The sequence below is a fragment of the Tachyglossus aculeatus genome, chromosome X3, assembly GCF_015852505.1.
Source record: "Tachyglossus aculeatus isolate mTacAcu1 chromosome X3, mTacAcu1.pri, whole genome shotgun sequence".
In the NCBI taxonomy this organism is placed as follows: domain Eukaryota; kingdom Metazoa; phylum Chordata; class Mammalia; order Monotremata; family Tachyglossidae; genus Tachyglossus; species Tachyglossus aculeatus.
Window position 1 is genome coordinate 5,913,656 of NC_052099.1, and position 15,634 is coordinate 5,929,289.

The 15,634-nt window shown below is 43.8% G+C and overlaps 1 protein-coding gene across 5 annotated transcripts in view; it reads right to left on the reverse strand.

Annotated features, from left to right (window-relative positions):
- PCGF3 (polycomb group ring finger 3) overlaps window positions 1–15,634 on the reverse strand; it is an 88,214-nt gene that overhangs the window by 14,087 nt on the left and 58,493 nt on the right. For 3 of the 5 annotated variants that reach the window (XM_038770179.1, XM_038770180.1, XM_038770182.1), the window contains exons 2-3: window positions 9,555–9,672; window positions 6,856–6,952 (exon numbers count right to left, since the gene is read on the reverse strand). In XM_038770179.1, coding sequence (XP_038626107.1) covers window positions 6,856–6,952; window positions 9,555–9,663 — 206 coding nt within the window. In that variant the 5' untranslated portion in view covers window positions 9,664–9,672. Of the gene's footprint in view, window positions 1–6,855; window positions 6,953–9,554; window positions 9,673–10,620; window positions 10,677–15,634 lie in introns of those variants that run through there. The other 2 variants (XM_038770177.1, XM_038770181.1) reach the window with 2 other exon arrangements.

Below are 15,634 nucleotides of genomic sequence, written 5' to 3' on the forward strand. Positions count from 1 at the left end.
GCCTAGCTCTGTTACTGCTCTACCTCTAATCTACCATCTGGCATCATTCACGCTAGGAAAACGTACCCTATAGAGTCCCGCCTTTCCTTTGGGGCCTGTTATAACTTTCAAAGTCCGGTGGCTGAGGTAGTTCAAGTCTATTCATTCCCAAAAAACAGAAACAAAACAAAAAAAAAACCCACCAGCAATGAAAACCCCCCAGCAATAACAGAACCCCAATTTATGTCACACAGGGGCTAGGAAATTCATGCCATTAATGACTGAGATCGGTTCCCACTGGGGCACGTGATAACCTCATGTGAACTTTGGAAACTACAGAGTTTTGGTGTTGGTGATTAGGGTCAATCCTTTCTGGAATTCCAATAAATTCCATGATGGTTTTAGGCCTGCATTCTAAGAAAGCCTCGGCCGTTTGGTTGGGCCACAGACCTTGGTCTCTGGATTGACTGGCAAATAACAGGCATTACTGAGAAAGAGAGGAAGAATTGAGGATAGATTCTGATTGTAATGTGCCAAGCCCAGTCCTGTTAAGGCATGGGCTGGGGCAGCAGCGGGCCATCGGCAAACAGAACGTGCTCCAATACTCTGGCCCCAGATGAGAAAAATATTCATTTGGAGATCCTGATCCTAACCAGACCAGAAAAACAAAATAATTGCACTATTTGTTAAGCGCTTACCATGTACCAAGCACGCTACTAAGTGCTAGGATAGACTCAAGCTCATCAAGTCAGATGCAGTTGCTGTCCCATGATGGACTTCCAGTTTAAAGGACTGAGAGAACAGGGATTGACTCCCCATTTTACAGATGAAGTGACTGAGACCCAAAGAAGCTAAGTGACTTGCCCAAGCTCACAAGGCAGGCAAGTGGCAGGGCTGGGATTAGAACTCGGGTCCTCTGACTCCCAGGCCTAAGCTAATACTGCTGGTGAAAGTAACTGGGCAGATGATACCGTATGAAGTGAAAGTCTAACTTTATTAACACTGAATCATCTTGCTTGCAATGAATCCTTTTCCCCAGCCTCAGCTTCCCTCTTCTCCCTTTCCCAACAAGATTTTCAGCTTAAATTAGGGTTTCAAGCTGCTGGCTTCGACTAAAGGGAACAGAGATAGAGGAGGATGGATCAAAAACTCCAGGGAGGGGCAGGATTTAGGGGTGAAACCCCTTGTAGGCTGACTCACTTAATAATGTTACATTAATAATGCTAATTATTTTAATCAATGCATAAATCACTACTATTCGGGATGTTTCTTGAGGGGATTTAGAGATGAGGCCTGTAATAACAGAGTACACATTTGAGACAGATTCTAAGAAACTTATAATTGGGTTTGGGACTTTATTACAGAGGGAAATAAAATCCACTTTCAGTTATTTTTTGTTTCAGGCTGGACGATAAGCAGCTGACTTCTCTACTCTGGGCTACTCAGCCTTGCAAGATTTGGTCCTATACCCACTGTTCTTTGGGATACAGTATAGCCCAATACACTAATGCTGAGTGACCAAAAAAAACCACTGATCTGGATAGCTTCATTGTGTTCTTCCCCCTTAAGCAAAAAACTGGGTGCCATTTTGTTATCTGGAGCATGTGGAACTTGGCCTCCCCAGGGTAGGAAAAAGGTCTTAGGAAGAATGTTAATAAAGCCATATTCTAGTTGAGATGGACCGCCTGTGTTAACGGAGAACTGGTCAAGATCTTCCTTACCTAATTCGTCATTTATAAGCTATTAAATCACTGCTTGATCATTTTTTCCCCAAACCACCTGCATCTCTTTAATAGTTTCTCTTTGACTTGTTTGCCATGCCTTTAATTCATTTTTGCTAATCTTCTTGGACCTTTCTCCACTTCCTATATTCCTCATGTACGTTGGTGAGTTGCGTAGCTATCTTGTGCCACTTAGCGTCTATTAGATCTGGGCAATTTTTTTTTAATAAACATTCTGGCTTTTACTCATTTCCAGTCAAATGGCTCAAGGTTAGCTCACGTGCCTTTTCTTTATCTGAAATTTATCACCGGAGCACAGACGTTTCCATGGTTGGTTTCTGACTGAAACGCGGTCAAATTAGAAACAGATACCCCTGTACGGTCACGGCTCCATGGTAGGTCTTGGAACATGGTACACTCTGTGTGCCTGTCCCTAGCCTGGTCACTGAACCATGCTCCTTCAGTATCCGCTGGACCAAAAAGTGGTCTAATCCTGCAAACTTTCCTAACTTGTTGATTTACAAAGTCAATCCCTAGATTGAGAAGGAGCTGCCCAGCTTGTAGGATGCAGGTACCTGTTTCAGAATGAGGCACCAAATAATAAAATGGATTCAACCAACCTGAAGACCTAGAGAAAATTAAAGTGTCCAGTCTTCTTTCTGGAGACCTACATGCATCTGACACACCCAAAGTCTATAGCGGTTTCAACCGACCCTGTCTATGTGTAATACTGAACAGCAAATGGTGAGATGGGAATCATGGACAATGAGACCCTGGAATGTAGTCAGCCCACCACCACCCAAGCAACACTCATTGCATCACCCCTCCGTTGAGTGACACGTATGTGTGGGGGATGGATGACTGCATGATACCCCAACAACTGCTTTACACTGAACTGAAATGGCAGAGTTGTACACAGGGTGGATAGAGGAAACACTTAAAAATACAATGACCCAAAACTTCACACAATGTGGCATAGTAGTGGACAGCTAGGAGACAGCAGCAGAAGGCAGATCAGCCCTGGCATACAGCAATCAGAAATGGGATGACTGCCTTGGAGTAGAGGCTTCAGGAAGACTGGGATGCCCAGGGAGAACTGTAAGCGCTTAGTACAGTGCTCTGCACACAATATGATTGACTGTAAACAGGTCAGGCACTGTGGGTAATAAATACAACAAAGCAGCAGTGGACAATCTGTACATGCACTTGATGAAGAGGGGATGGTCAGGCACACACTGATCTTGTTAACTACACTTGTACGCAGATGAGACTCCCATTCACAGAAGCACCATCTTTAAACCTGAAAAGCAGACATATATGTGTAGGTATATATAAAAACATAAAATCCCTTTAAGAAGTTTCCCCCTTATACACCCACACTTTCAGGAATTTCGTATCTTATTGGTCAACGTAGTTTACTGACCAATGCATATACAGCACTACTATATGCTGTAGGATTCCAAATTACCGTACTCAGGGAGCGCTCAATATAATGGGGGGAGGAAGGCAGGAGAAGAGGGAGGGGATATACACAATGAAAATCAGAAACATATGCATTAAAAGTCAGATGGGAATACAAACAACAGAATCATGACTATTATATAAACTGCAGACAGAGTAGCATTGGCACTTAGGTAAGCGTTCATGTGTGAGACATCTTGGAGGAAGTGAGTTTTTCAGAGAGTTTTCCAAGGAATGGAGGAGGGAAACGGCTTGGAAAAGAGGTAAAAGTCCCAGCAGCAGGCATGGAATGCACATAAATCAATCAATCGTATTTATTGAGCGCTTACTGTGCGCAGAGCACTGTACTAAGCACTTGGGAAGTACAAGTTGGCAACATATAGAGACAGTCCCTACCCAACAGTGGGCTCACAGTCTAAAAGGGGGAGACAGAGAACAAAACCAAACATACTAATAAAATAAAATAGAGTAGATATGTACAAGTAAAATAGAGTAATAAATATGTACAAACATATATACATATATACAGGTGCTGTGGGGAAGGGAAGGAGGTAAGATGAGGGGGATAGAGAGGGGGACGAGGGGGAGAGAAAGGAAGGGGCTCAGTCTGGGCAGGCCTCCTGGAGGAGGTGAGCTCTCAGTAGGGCCTTGAAGGGAGGAAGAGAGCTAGTTTGGCGGATGGGCAGAGGGAGGGCATTCCAGGCCCGGGGGATGACGTGGGCCAGGCTCCAAAGTTAGGGGATCATTTGTGGAGCACAAGAACCTGGGTTCATTTGGCTGAGAAGAGGAAGGGATGAGGGCAAATAGGGGGTACAGGGAGGAGAAAGGGAGGAAGATCCAGCCGATGGGGAGTTTTAAAGCTCATGGCTAGGAGTTCGGATTCAATGCGAGTGGCAGCTGAGGAGAGTGTCATGATAATGCTTAAGGAAGACAGGTCACCTGTCTTGAATGGATGGCAGAGGAGAGAATCTATGGACACAGGGGCTGATTAGGCAACTTCTCCAGTAGAACAAGTTGGAATGGAGAAAAAGGGAAGCATGTAAGAGAGCTAGTGCCCATGGGCTATACAGGTGGCCATATTCTTTCCGAGGGTAATCTCCGGCCCCCTTGAATGGTTGACACAACCTGAACTTTAGCCCCCACTTACTTATCCAGTTCTACTGTTATCTCCTGGAAATTTTTGTTTGTTTACTGGAGGAAAGGACAGAACCTTTTGAAAAATCTCCTGAGAGGTGCAGGTGAACTAGCAATGGTGAACTAGCAGCAGGAAAGAGTAAAGGTGCCAGGAGGCCAGGTTTGGAGGACTGAGGTACAGTCAGTGAGGCCAAAGCCTCAGCCAGGGTGTGGAGAAGGTGGTGCTTCAAAGGTGTGAAGTGCTTGGACCTGAGCTGATAGTTATCACAGAAGCAGGTGCTGGGGCTAAACTACAGCCAGGATTGAACATTTCTACAGAGACTTACTCCTCCCTCTCCTCTGCAGGTGATTCAGAAGCAGAGGGTTGTTTCCTGCTTCCATTTCCAGATGTTTAAGCATCCAGCACAACATCATTCCGGCAAACTGAGTGTGCTATTGCGCATCTAGCTCCCATGCAAAACAGCTCCTTAAGGCCATGTTGAAAAGATACTGTAGGGCAGCAAAGCAGAAATGCTTACACACATGCACACTTCCCAGACTCTGACTCCATACTCAGCAATGCTGTGATTCCTATGGTGTACTGCCCATGAAGAGATGTGGCAAAAGCCCCTTCCTCCCCCACACGGCCCCACCCCATTCCTGACTTGAGTCCACGTGTACGTATCCCTTGGTGGGCTTCAAGACCATTCGTTCTCTCCCTCCGGAGGGAAAGATAGTTGGGCACAATGTATTAATGGCAAACGATTCCTAAAATGTAGTCTAATACAATAGTGCCACTTTCCGGTACTTAAAAATACAGGACGGTGTTTCTGCAGTCACGATGGTGATGACGACGGTGTCTGGAGTCAAGAACGACAGACGAGCCGCAATCCCGGAACGTCAGAACTGAGACCTTGTCCAGGGGAATAGCTTATCGCGCTCGTGGCCTGAACGGTGCCACTCGCGCTCCCTCTCCCCTGCCACTACACGCATTTCTGCTACTAAGTATAACTGGTAATAAAAATATACCCAACAGGAATTCATTGAAACCCCACCACTTAGGATGGTTAAAGTAGATACTAAAACAGAATACTCCTCATAAAACCGAACAAGTTCTTTCAGCTCACCGCGTGCCCCCTGAGCTTGCCACGGGTGAAATAAGAGACACCCTTGGGAGTCGCAGGTGAAGGAAAGCTTTCCGCTGCCCCTCCCCTTATTCTCGTCCACTAGCTTCAAACCCAGAAATTGCTGCCATGAGTGGCTATCTCCACCTGCTGTTTCACCAGGGTTAAGAGGCCAGTGGGGAGCAGAGTGGCCCACTAGGGCTGTGCAGACAGCGAAATGGCTGCCAGCACGTGCCAGCCGTTCTGCCACCAAATGGTGCTGCCTGTGCTTGAGGGGGCACAGCCACAGGAACACGTTCTCTCCCTTTTCCCTTTAGAGCCTTAGGACAGTCCATCCTCCTATAGGAGGTTGGGCTCACAAGCAGCCCACATCAATTTGACACAGGTTTCCCCTGCCAGCCACTCTCTAGGACCATGAGGAGAATGAGTGACAGTAGGATATCCACACTCCTGCCCTACGGAGCTCTGAAATTGGGAAACCAAAAGGAAGGACGGCAGAGGAAACCTTTTGAGTAAAACAATGCCTCAGACAATGAATGCAGCATCCCAGATGAAGACTGGGAGTTAATTGCTGAGACTGGGCCGGTGCGGCATATGGCTAGCAAGAAAAAAGTGGCTCTGTTTGACAAAAGCTTCCCGAGGAAGAAAGGAGAGAGACAAGGGAAAGAGAAAACAGTGTCAGGTGCTGCAAATGTGAAGCCAACACCACGATAAGGGACAGCCATTTTGCGCACCCAACTTGGCCAGGGCTACGGGGCCTACATTGCCCTTTTCAGTCCTACAAGCACTCAGGTGAATTTCACCAGTGGTGTCCTCAATGAGACACCACTAAACACTAACAGTTTAATGCGATTTTCTTTAGCACTGGAACAACATTCAAATTAACAGGCTTAGAAGGCAGGGGGGAGGGGGAGAGATAGGTGAAGGGGGCAACACGACCGCTTGAACATCACCTGGTGGGAGGGAACTCTAGGGTGGTCCTCATCCCCCATGTTCCATAAGCCTTAGTTTTTTCCACCCAAAGGATCTTTCGGGAACCTAACCTAACCTCCATGACTGTCACTGACAACCATATTTTGCCATCTTATACAGGACAGGCAGATGCTCTTCAGGGATGCAATGAAGCATAAATTGAAGTTATAGAATACAGTCGTTGATAACCATGAAATAACATCCAAGATGGCTCAGTTTAAACCAACATGCTATAATGTCCACGGGGCAAAGAGTTAGAACAGAACCGTAGCAGATCCCAAGCAGTAGCTGTCATTACCCAAGGTCAGACTGATACATCTATATAGGGCAATTTGGGAAAATAACCTCATCATGGGTTTTACTGGCAACCAAGGAAAAGTCATTTAATTTGAATATAGTGAACATTAACGTACTACTTTAGGAAAGGCTATTTTCATGCACTGCTAAATTATACATTTTTTGTCTTTCACATTGTGTATACTTACCCGATATATTGCAGAGGGTGACTCTGGTGTATAACAATTCTACACGTGGGGCAAGTGTTATTTTCTTCCAAATATTTTACCAGGCAACTCCTACAGACTGTTTTCAAAAGTATATTTACAATTAGAAAATCCACAAATTAGGAAGTGCTCATTTATACTCTTCTGAACATTTAAAAATAAAAGTGGTCAAAAATTAGTCACCATGTATGGCTATAGAATTGACAAGGTTACATTCCAAATTTTCAGATATATTCATAGACTTGTACTTTCATATTGGGCTTCAGACAATGTGGTTTGACTGTCACCCTCAAACCAACAGCCAAGTCACCTCTCCATACCTCCACTTCAGCTTCTGGATGGGTGGGAGTGGTTGGAGAAAGAGGGAGAGGGAGGTGGAGGGAGAAGATGTGAGTGAAAGGGTGAATGATGAAAGAGGGTCATGAGATGGAGAAGGGAGGGAGGAAGACCTAAAAAAACCTGGTCCTAGTTCTAGCTTCATATAACTTAATTTGAAGCTCTATTTATAACAGATACTTGAAAAGCCATTTCCCATCTCCTCAGATGATCACATTTTTCTGAATCATAGGCAAAGCAAAAAGCAACAAGGTTAATTTTGCTAACAACTTTGGCTGAGGCCCTTTTAAGATCCAGCTGCAATTCAATTCAAATAAATTCACCCATATTGCCCTATTACTGAGGTGAGTATAATTTGCATTTTCCCTGACCAAAAATACCTATGGCACTGTGGTTTCTAATTTTGTTTTTTCTGTTTTCCCTCCCACAGGTAGGTAGGCTGCCATTCAAATTGGAACATTTACTTTTTAAAAATGTTCCCCAGAGATATGACCTTGGCAGTTTGTCTTATTTTCCACCTCTCTAAATTTAAGATTACGGAAGCAGGATTCTGAAGCTAAACAGTGACATCTGCCTTCCAGTTAAGATAAAGGACCCAAAGTCAACTGCAATATAAGTGTAAATTCCAAATGCTCGGGGTTTTAAAAAGCTAGACTGTCTTCAAAGGAAAACCTCGGGATTTTAATTACTGTGAGATAATCCAGGTGATCATGAAGGATGAGGTTCTCTGCCACCTCTTCAAGAACAGCTGGGAAAAAAAGTTGCCAGCCAAGACTTAGCTGTCATCTATAGCAAGGTCAAAGCAAAAACAACCACTTCCTACCATACTTGTGTACATTTCCACGTGCAATTTTCATGCCTGTGTCACCCTCTAGTCTATAAGACCCCTTTGTGGGCAGGGAATGTGTCCACCAACTCTGTTGTTCTCTCCCAAGCGCTCAGTACAGTGCTCAGCACCCAGTAAGCGCTCAATAAATACCACTGATTCTACTGAAGACTTGCCCTCTCTCCAGATATGACACTGCATGATAACTTCTGCCCTGCTAGAAGTCCTACTATAGGTTGCCCACCCCAAAGGCCCCCAGACTGGTTCCTTCAGAAACAAACTTAACTTGGGAATTAATGGGGTGTCTTGGGAATTGTGGATTGAGGTAGATAAAAGTATCTAGGAGTATTAGCTTTCAAAAACTCAATTTTCACTTGTATATTCTCTATCTCTATCCCAAGCATGGAAGGCATTTCTACCAATTTATGGTACTAGCGATTTCTGCAATGATGTCTTCACAATATACTCTGGAATTTTTTTGGGGGGGTGGGGCACAGCTTTAAACTCCTTTTAATCAGATCTGGCTTTAGTATATTTACTACAATCAGTAGGTTACTTTATGGAGTTGCTAGAAAGTGACCTTGCCAATGGCAGAAATCAGACCAATAAGGAGCCCTATCCTGTAAAAGTCACTTTAACTGCCTCCAGGTTTAACCAACCTAGAAACTAATTCTGATACCCTTCTGGCTTGAAGTGGTGTCTAAATCCCAAAGATTAGGATCCTGAAGTGAGTCTTCTTCACACAGGCCTGGGAGCTCAGGCTAGAATTCCTGGAGCTAAAGATTAGCTTTCAAGCAGTGGGCCAACTCAAGCCTGTAGACCATGGAATGCCCACCCCCAATCGATTTTTAGTCCAGATGGGACTCTGGGGCCACAACAGGCCAGGTCAAGCAGTGGCAGAGAGGAGTCCAAGGCCAACAATATGCCAGAAATATGGCAAAGGCCTCTGGTACAATATCCTTGGCCAACAGCCAGAAGAAAAAATGAAATTTCACCCCTTTTTTGACAAATGTCACCCACTAACCCGATCCTCATCTGAAAAGTTGTTTATAAATACCTCTAATTTGTTTTATTTTTAAGTCTAATCCTATAGGGTATTTAGTATGGCCTGCTGCTACTGAAATTTTCATTATTCCATTTTTCATAGGCTTGCTCTCTGCAACTAAGCAACTTATTTTTTTCTATGCTCTAATTTTAATGGTTTGCACTGCTGTAATCTATTGTGGCTAGTCTTTATTATATTTAATGTATTACTTAAATTAGTTTCCAGATGTCTTTCCCCCCCACTTACTTCTCATTCTGTAAGACCAATTTTATCCCCATTTCTTATGCTCAACTACTAAAACTAGTGCAGCTCAGTCAGGCAAGGACGATTGCTGCGAAAGTCTCCCTTCCTACAGCCCGACATCAATTTACGGTGATTATCTAGGGGATGGAACAGCTTTGGGAGAAATTTAAGACTCACTCAGGTCCTGAGTTCCTAAAACTGTTCACATTTCAAAATAATTTTCATACTTACAGGTATGCAAACACTCTGTTACAGTGGTAGCATCAATAAGATATCCGTTGCACAGGCGACATGTGATATGGGCATTAATATCCCAAAGCTTAATCTTTCTGGTCAACATCTTTGGTGTCTGTAGGAGAAACAATACACTCTAGTCAATATCATCATCATGATCAATGGTATTTATTGAGAGTGTATTATATGCAGAGCACTGTACTAAGCACTTGGGAGAGTTCAATACAACAGAGTTAGCAGACATGTTCCCTGTCCACAACGAGCTTACAGTCTAACGTTTACTATGATTTTTGTTTTGCGACAAGTGTATTGCATGTGTATCACAGGAATACCCAAATAATTAATCAATAGGTATTCATTGAGAGACCACAATCTCTGATGCATTCAGACTAGACACAGTCCCTGCCCTCAAGGGGCTTATAACCTAAAGCCACGGCTCACCATTTATCCACCCATCATTCCTGCTGTTCAACCAGTTTTAACTTTTTAGCAGTACTGGATACCACAGACAATGTCTCAGTCCTCAAAATCCTGCCTGCCCCTGGCTTCCACGGCAATATTCTCACTGTTTTCTCCTCACCTCTACAGCTATAGTACCATTGCTGCTTGCTTCTTAACTACAGGTTCTGGATGTCCCCCCTCAAGATCTGGATCTGGTCCTTTTCCTCTCCTCCCTCTATACCCACTCACTCTCCCTCGGAAGGGAAAGAGTATCCTAAACCTTCAATTGGACAAAGTCACCAGATCTCTCTCATCATCTCCCACTAGCAACACATCCCTGAATAAGACATGGAGATAGGGCTCTTATTTCTTCACCCAAATCCCCATCAGTACAATCAGTGATATGCACTGAGCACTTACTGTGCACAGAGAGAGTACAATACTATTCATTCATTCAATCATACTTACTGAGGACTTACTGCATGCAGAGCACTGTACTAAGCGCTTGGGAAAGTGCAATACAATAAGCAGACACATTCCCCGCCCACAATGAGCTTATAGTCTGGGGGGCAGGGGGGATGAGAGAGACAGACATCAATACAAATAAATTACAGATACGTACCACAGAATTAGTTGACTCAATCCCTGCCCACATGGAGCTTACAGTAAGTTAAATCAGGCTTCATTTGAGTCTTCACTCAGAAAAACTTGCTGTGAAATCACTGAGAAATGCTCTCGACAAACAGGAGGGACAAATCGGGAGTAATGTGGAGTGAGGATCACACTGTTTTGGGTCCAAGTGTTGAGGTTCATTTTTTGTGAGGGAAACTTGAAATGGAAAGTGGGAAATTTCAAATCCTTGGATATTTTTTATTCCCAGTTTTATAGGTTACTTTATTACCACCGCCACCACTTTATACACGGTCAATATAGGTTTTCCTTTCCTGAATGGCTCGGTGAATTTCTCCTTCTAGGGGGATACCTAAAATAAAACTTTGCTTTCCTTGCAGCTGCTGGTGGGTGATGAATGGGAAGACGTTATCCTGTGGTGCTGTTCCAGATTAGAAGGTTCCATGTGAATAATTTATACCATTTTCAATTAGAATGACTAGGTGATGCATTTCAAACGTATGAATGCTGCTCCGTTCACCCTCAGCCTTAATAAAAGAGGCATAAAGCTCTAGTTTGGGTCTGTATACTTATTCATGCTAATACATTCTATTATATTTCCCTGACAGTTATATACCCGAACAATTTCTAAATGGAACTTGCGGTAGGCATACATCAAAAATAAATACCACTGCTCAGCAGCAAAACATTTCCAAAATCATTTTTGGTGGCCCTATGTAGTAACAGGATTGGATTTTACTGAAAAAAAATATTTCCTAGACATATTCTACCTAGAGGCTTATCTTAATCCTCAAAATAAAGAATACGATGACCATTTTTCAATTTCATGATATTACACACACATATCAGTCAGTAAAGACGTCATATTTAAGGCATACAAGACACCACCAGCAGATTACTTAACCAGAAGCAGTCAGGCAGGCAGCAAAGCTAAATGTAGAAGCCACACCTGATGACGTTCAATAAAACCTGGAAGAAACCTAATCAAAGCAACTCAACAAGAACAACCCAGACACAGCACACAACAAAAACAGGGGGCTCTACATGCACTATCACCTTCAGAAACCCAGGCCCCATCCTACAATAACCACTTGACTTCTATAAAATGACGGATGGGGAGCATTTTTAACTATGTGGTAGGGTGGGTTTGGCCGAAAAAAACCCCAAATACTACAGTGTGCACGTAAAAGTAGTCTTTTGTAGGGCTTCCTGGTTTTCTATTGTTTGTGCACTGCAAGATTAAAGCTCTCCTTTAATGAGCCCATTTTGAGACAATTTTTAGGGAAGAGTCTGCTGGATAAAAAAAATATTTAGGGCTAGAAGATCTTCAGTGTGTGTGGCTGAATGGCACTTTTTGCCTATTCAAATAAGTGGCCAATATCCTGAGCCACCTATTTTTGAGTTTATTTTATTTTTCTTTTGGGGTTTGCCATCTACTTGATTTGGTTTTCCACCACGACCCCACCATATACCTTTGCAAGACGGCTGGCCTGAGCTATGGGTGCTGTCCACGATAATGAAACTCTGCACTTTTAGCCATAAAAACGGCTGTTCGCTCATCCACTTTATATGACATTGAGTCATTCACTTTTCATCTTTAAAAAAAAAAAGAAACATTGGGATCTTCACAATCAATGGTATTTGACTGCTTACTGTGTGCAGAGCACTGTACTGAGTGCCTGATCTATCAACAGCATTTATTGGGTACCTACTATGTGCAAGTCCAAACGTGAAAAAACTATAAACTCTTTGATGGGGGAAAGCCAGAAGCTGGATAGAGTAGGAAGGCCATGCTATGCTGAAAAAAATAAAGGGGGTGGAGATGAGATAGATATGACTGTCACTTGAATTTTCAAAGACAAAAAGAAGTGTTGCATATGCTCGGAGTGACTATTTATCAAGGTCATCCCAATTCCTCCACCCACAGGTTAGTGGAGTGGAATATCACAATATCTCCTTCCAAGCTGGAGGGAAAGGGGCAGGGTAGAACGGGAGAAAATTCTCTGTACTATCCTACATAAAATGCTCATTCCAATAGCCTCTTCCCTCAACCTACGCAGGGAAGCTAACTTCTCAAGAGAAATGGCTTTCCCACTTTTTTATGGTATTTGTTAAGCACTTACTATGTGCCATTAACTGTACTAAGCACAGTGGTATATCAAAGTTAATCAGGTTGGACTCAGCCCCCTTCCCACCTAGAGCTCACAGTCTCAATCTCCATGTTACAGATGACGTAACCGAAGCACAGGGAGGTGAAGTGACTTGCCCAAGGTCACACATCTGACAACCCAGGTCCTTCTGACTCACGCCCAGGGTGGTGCTCTATCCAGTAATAATAATAATAATAATAATAATGGTATTTGTTAAGCGCTTACTATGTGCAAAGCACTGTTCTAAGCACTGGGGGGGGGGAGATACAAGGTGGTGAGGTTGTCCCACGTGGGGCTCACAGTCTTAATCCCCATTTTCCAGATGAGGTAACTGAAGCCCAGAGAAGTTAAGTGAGTTGCCCAAGGTCACACAGCTGACAAGTGGCGGAGCCAGGATTAGAACCCATGACCTCTGACTCCCAAGCCCGGGCTCTTGCCACTGAGCCACGCCACGCTGCTTCTCGCATCCTCATCATATTACCTATCCTTACTTCCTCCCCCCTTTTAGACTGTGAGCCCACTGTTGGGTAGGGACTGTCTCTATATGTTGCCAATTTGTACTTCCCAAGCGCTTAGTACAGTGCTCTGCACATAGTAAGCGCTCAATAAATACGATTGATGATGATGATACTTCCTAACTCCTAATCAGAAGCAGCGTGGCTCAGTGGAAAGAGCACAGGCTTTGGAGTGTGAGGTCATGGGCTCAAATCCCAACTCCGCCACTTGTCAGCTGTGTGACTTTGGACAAGTCACTTTAACTTTTCTGGGCCTCAGTTACCTCATCTGGAAAATGGGGATTAAGACTGTGGGACAACCTGATCACCCTGTAACCTCCCCAGTGCTTAGAACAGTGCTTTGCACATAGTAAGTGCTTAATAAATGCCATCATTACTACTCCACAGTTTGAAGTGCCTACACAAGGAGTCGTTTTTCTAATTTTAGAATTCTAATTTTAGAACAGTGCTTTGCACATTGTAAGCGCTTAATAAATGCCATTATTATTATTATTATTAATTGAGGACTCCTAAATAAAATCCACAATCCACTAGGGGGCCTTATACTCATTGAAAACCACTGCATTCAAAGGAGCCTCTAACACCACTTAGGTGAGGAATCTATACACGCCACAAGATGGAGCCAGTGGATCACGGAGATCGAAAGCTAAAATTGAAGTACAATACAGAACTGCATTTAAACTGTGGTACTCCACATGAATCACATTCTGCAAGTTAGCCCTAATTTTAAAATCCGTTTTATTTATATTCCACATATATTCGACACTCATTTCCGATCTATTCACTGGCTGGGGCTTTGCGCTCGCCAATCGAATGATTTGCATTTCGAGTTCCACTGATTAAGTGCTGAGTTCCCTCATTAAGCGACTCCAAGTGTTAAGAAACACAGGCTTAGTCTCCTATTAAGAGAAATGAAGGATTAAGCAGAAACAAAAACTATGCATTAATATCCGTGCCCAGCTATTTTAATATGTTAACATTTCTGAGGGCAAAGGGGGCAATCTCCAAAGCAGTCCTTTCCCCACAAAACAGAGGAGGATAAAGGTTTCTAGAGGTTGCTCTCTGAAACACTGCTTTGAAATGACTTTGATTAGCTTGGAAATGGGATCACCTTCTGCCCACTTCCTGCTTGTCACACAGCTTATCTCCCAGGTGAGAAGGGCTATGGCTAAATCGGCCTGGTAGAGTCACTAGGGAAACTGGGTCGTTATTTTACCCTCCTCGCCCACCTGCCAGACTGCAGCTGCAGCCAGGGTCTTAATTTGCTAAGCAGTTACCATGTGCCAGGCACTGTACTGAGTACTGGGGTAGATAGATACAAGCTACTCAGATTGGACACAGTCTCTGTCCCACATGGGGATCCTAGTCGCAATTCCCATTTTACAGATGTGGTAACTGAGGCCCTAGAGAAGTTAAGTGACTAGCCCAAGGTCACACAGCATAGAAGTGGCGGAGCTGGAATTAGAACCCAGGCCCTTCTGACTCCTAGGCCCATACTCTATCCACTATGCCATGCTGCTTCTCAACTCTCTGGAGACTGCTTACTTTGTTGACCGTCAGAAGCCACCCTGACCCAAGTGAACCAAACACTGTCCATATAGATTGCTGTGTATGATTTCTTTACTAACAGGAGGCATAGTACCAAACTCCTGTTGATCTAGTTCAATTTCTTCTACCAGCATTTCTTCTGGGTTCACCTGGACATCCTCAGAATGATCCCTGGACATCAGATCAATCAAGTGTAGTTATTGAGTGCTTACTGTGTGCAGAGCACTGTTCTAAGCGCTTGGGAGAGTACAATGCAAGAGAGTTGGTAGAAACGTTCCCTGCCCACAGCGAGCTTACAGTCTAGAGGGATGTCTCAGATCAGCTCAGTTCTCTGCTTAGTTCCACTTACTGTTAACTCTCCTTTCGGTGCTGTCACCAGGTTGTCTTGCTAGTGTTGTCACATTGACAAATGTGGGTTGCTTGATGTGTGTTTTCACATCTACTACTAGATGCCCCGTTGTAATTGTCGGGCTGACTGCTGAGTGTCCCAAGCACCACGTGGCTCTAAATTGCCAGAATAACCTCCCGGAGGGTGTTACGATGGGGTTCCCGTTCTGCTAAGGTCTATCGGTTGAGCGGGAGCTTCCAGGTGTGAGGAGTGAGAATAACAGTCAAATCATAAGGAAAGCTAAAAACTTATCCAAGACCAGGGCTTATGATACAATATCTCTGGAAACTCCAGAGATAGGATTCAATCCATCAGGTGGCTCATATATATACAGATATGTACCAGAAGTGATGAAAATCTTTACAAAAAAATAGAGAACAACCAAAGGAACAGGACCATCAGCAC